The sequence below is a fragment of the Sinocyclocheilus grahami genome, unplaced genomic scaffold (genome assembly GCF_001515645.1).
Source record: "Sinocyclocheilus grahami isolate Dianchi unplaced genomic scaffold, SAMN03320097.WGS_v1.1 scaffold1913.1, whole genome shotgun sequence".
NCBI lineage: Eukaryota > Metazoa > Chordata > Actinopteri > Cypriniformes > Cyprinidae > Sinocyclocheilus > Sinocyclocheilus grahami.
The window spans coordinates 29631-32608 of NW_015507092.1; the positions used below are offsets into that span (position 1 = coordinate 29631).

The window sequence follows — 2978 nt, forward strand, 5'->3', positions numbered from 1 at the left end:
ACACTGAGACAGTCACTGAGACACACACACACACACACACTGAGACAGTCACACACACACTCACACTGAGACACACAGTCACACACTGAGACAGACACACACACACTGAGAGACACACACATACACTGAGAGACAGTCACACACACACACACACACACACACTGAGAGACACTGAGACAGACACACACACTCACACTGAGACACACAGTCACACACACTGAGACACACAGTCACACACGCACACACACGGAGACAGACACATGCACACACAGACACAGTCATCAATACACATCTGCACACCATATTCAGCAGTTTGTAAGTGACAAAAACGACTCCGTTAAACATTGCAGCATTTCCTAAGTATTGATAATGTAGGTTTATTGTGAAATTGAATGGAATGTTTATTTGAAGCCCAGGGCTCAGATTTTCCAACAGAAAGTGACAGTGAGGTACAAGATTAACTTCACTCTATTCATCATCTACATTCAGACCAGTGCTGGGAAGGGTTCTTTGGAAATGTAATAGGTTACAGATTACAGGTTACCTTATTTAAAATGTAACAAGTAGTGTAACAATTTTAATTACTTTATTAAAGTAATGTAACTGATTACATTTGATTACTTTTCTAAATTTCAAATGTTTTCAACTGTTAATCATTTTGAAACAGGGTTAACCTTACAGTAGAACTCGACACTGATTTCTGTCAGACTTTCACAATCCTTCTTCACTTGAATTAAGATTATAATTATTTAATTTCAAAGCACAGCCATCACAAAACCAGACTTACTTTGAGATCTTTCTGAGGTTAAACACAGGTTTAAAATCTTAAGATATAGTTTAATAGCTTCGCACAGCTATGACACTGGCATCTAACAATGCTTTGGGAAAAACAGTTCATCTTAGAAAATAAAGCATAAACACAAACCCAAATAAAACAGTTATCAAATAAGCACGTGTCCTAAACTCCTGAAATACTGGTGTCTCATATTTTAAAGCAGTCAATGCAATTTGGAAATCAACTAAATCTCTGTGTGTGAAAATATTGAGATGTAATCCCCTTTGTAATCTTGTAATCTAATCATTTTCATAAGTAACTGTAATTTAATTATTTTTTCCAGTAACAGATTTGAGTTGCATTTATTTTGTCATTAAATTACATAATTCATAAACTAGTTACTCCCCAACACTGATTCAGACTCACATCAGCTGACACAAAGAAGCCTCTTTTATTAAATACATTTCTAATGATCATAACATTGGAAAATCCACCACCGAAAATATTTCTTAGTCCATTCACGATCCTCTGAACATCAGTGCTATATTTGCATAACTGTTGTTGTCAGAGCCATCAACTCAAGAAGCATGAACTGGAGACGGATGATCAGAAGCAACTGAGACAAACAGGACAGAAACAAACTTTCGTGATATTGCTGTAAACGTGAAGACTAGAGTTTAAATCACAGTCGATGGCGAGAGCAGCGCCGCGTCACTTCATCTACTTCCCGTATCCCTTCTCCAATCCTTTGTCTGAGTAAAAACACGATCAATTAATCAAGCACAAAACACACGGAGACACATTCTGAAACATCCCAGAAGCAAACAGAACCCAGGCAAAACCAACGGAAAGCACATTTTAATATGTACATCATTTAAATACATAAAACTCTGGGAAAAGACGCAAGGCACCGTGTCATCAGTGAAACTCTGTGAGAAGGCACATGGCTTCAAACGAAGCTTTAACGTGGTGTTCGAGATGATTTCATCAAGCAGTGTAGAAGCATCTATCCCATCATCCCTCAGGAGCGTAAAGTGCACGAAGTGTCCCGCTACAGACCGACCGCAGGCAGAAGCGACAGGCCTCGGCTGTGATCTAAATATGGCTTTCAGTGAAGCAGAAAACTGAACTAAAAACTCATGCTAGCAGTGTTTCACCTCACACGAGCACTGCACGATTATGACGAGCATCAGCTGCATGAATGCAGAGTGCAGGAAGCAGACGTGATCACCATCTGAGCTGATGACACGTGAAAAAGCCCATCAGAGACCAACACCAGTCTCACTCGATTATACCTCAAAAACAAAATTAAAACAGACGTGCCCCTGAGAACAGAGAGAGATGTTGTTCCAGCAGTGGCAGGTCTCAGTCTCAGTGTGCCGCTGATCGTCGAGTGATTCTGCTTCCTGGTGCGTGGCGTGTCGGGGCTAAATGTCACTCTTTGGCTGCCATTAAACACAAGCCCAGAAAACAGATCACATGGTGCCTCTGTCGCGGCTGCACACGGGAACCAAAATAAAAGAAGAGGAGAGACGCTCAGTGTTCCAGAGGAGTGACCTGAATGACAGGAGGAGACGCGCCGCTGACAGACGGACCGCACCAACACACGGAGCTCTGAGACGAGCGGAGCGCAGCCCTGCAGAGACACACACACAGACAGACAGACACAGACACACACACACACACACACACACACACAGAGACAGACAGACAGACACACACAGACAGACAGACAGACAGACACACACACACAAACACACACAGACACACACACACAGACACACACACACAGCCACAGAGACACACACAGACACACACAGACACACACACACAGACACACAGAGACACACACAGACACAGACACACAGAGACACACAGAGACACACAGACACACAGAGACACACACAGACAGACACACACAGACACAGACACACACAGAGACACACACAGACACAGAGACACACACAGACACACAGAGACACACACAGACAGACACACACAGACACAGAGACACACAGAGACACACACAGACACAGAGACACACACAGACACACAGAGACACACACAGACAGACACACACAGACACAGACAGAGACACACACAGACACAGAGACACACAGAGACACACACAGACAGACACACACAGACACAGAGACACACAGAGACACACACAGACAGACACACACAGACACAGAGACACACA

At 43.1% G+C, this 2978-nt stretch overlaps 1 protein-coding gene across 5 annotated transcripts in view; it reads right to left on the bottom strand.

Annotated features, from left to right (window-relative positions):
* Positions 1-1133: 1133 nt before the first annotated feature.
* Positions 1134-2978, bottom strand: part of snx16 (sorting nexin 16) — an 8429-nt gene continuing 6584 nt past the window's right edge. For 4 of the 5 annotated variants that reach the window (XM_016259721.1, XM_016259719.1, XM_016259723.1 and 1 more), the window contains exon 8: positions 1134-2411. In XM_016259721.1, coding sequence (XP_016115207.1) covers positions 2312-2411 — 100 coding nt within the window. In that variant the 3' untranslated portion in view covers positions 1134-2311. The remainder of the gene's footprint in view (positions 2412-2978) is intronic. The other variant, XM_016259724.1, reaches the window with a different exon arrangement.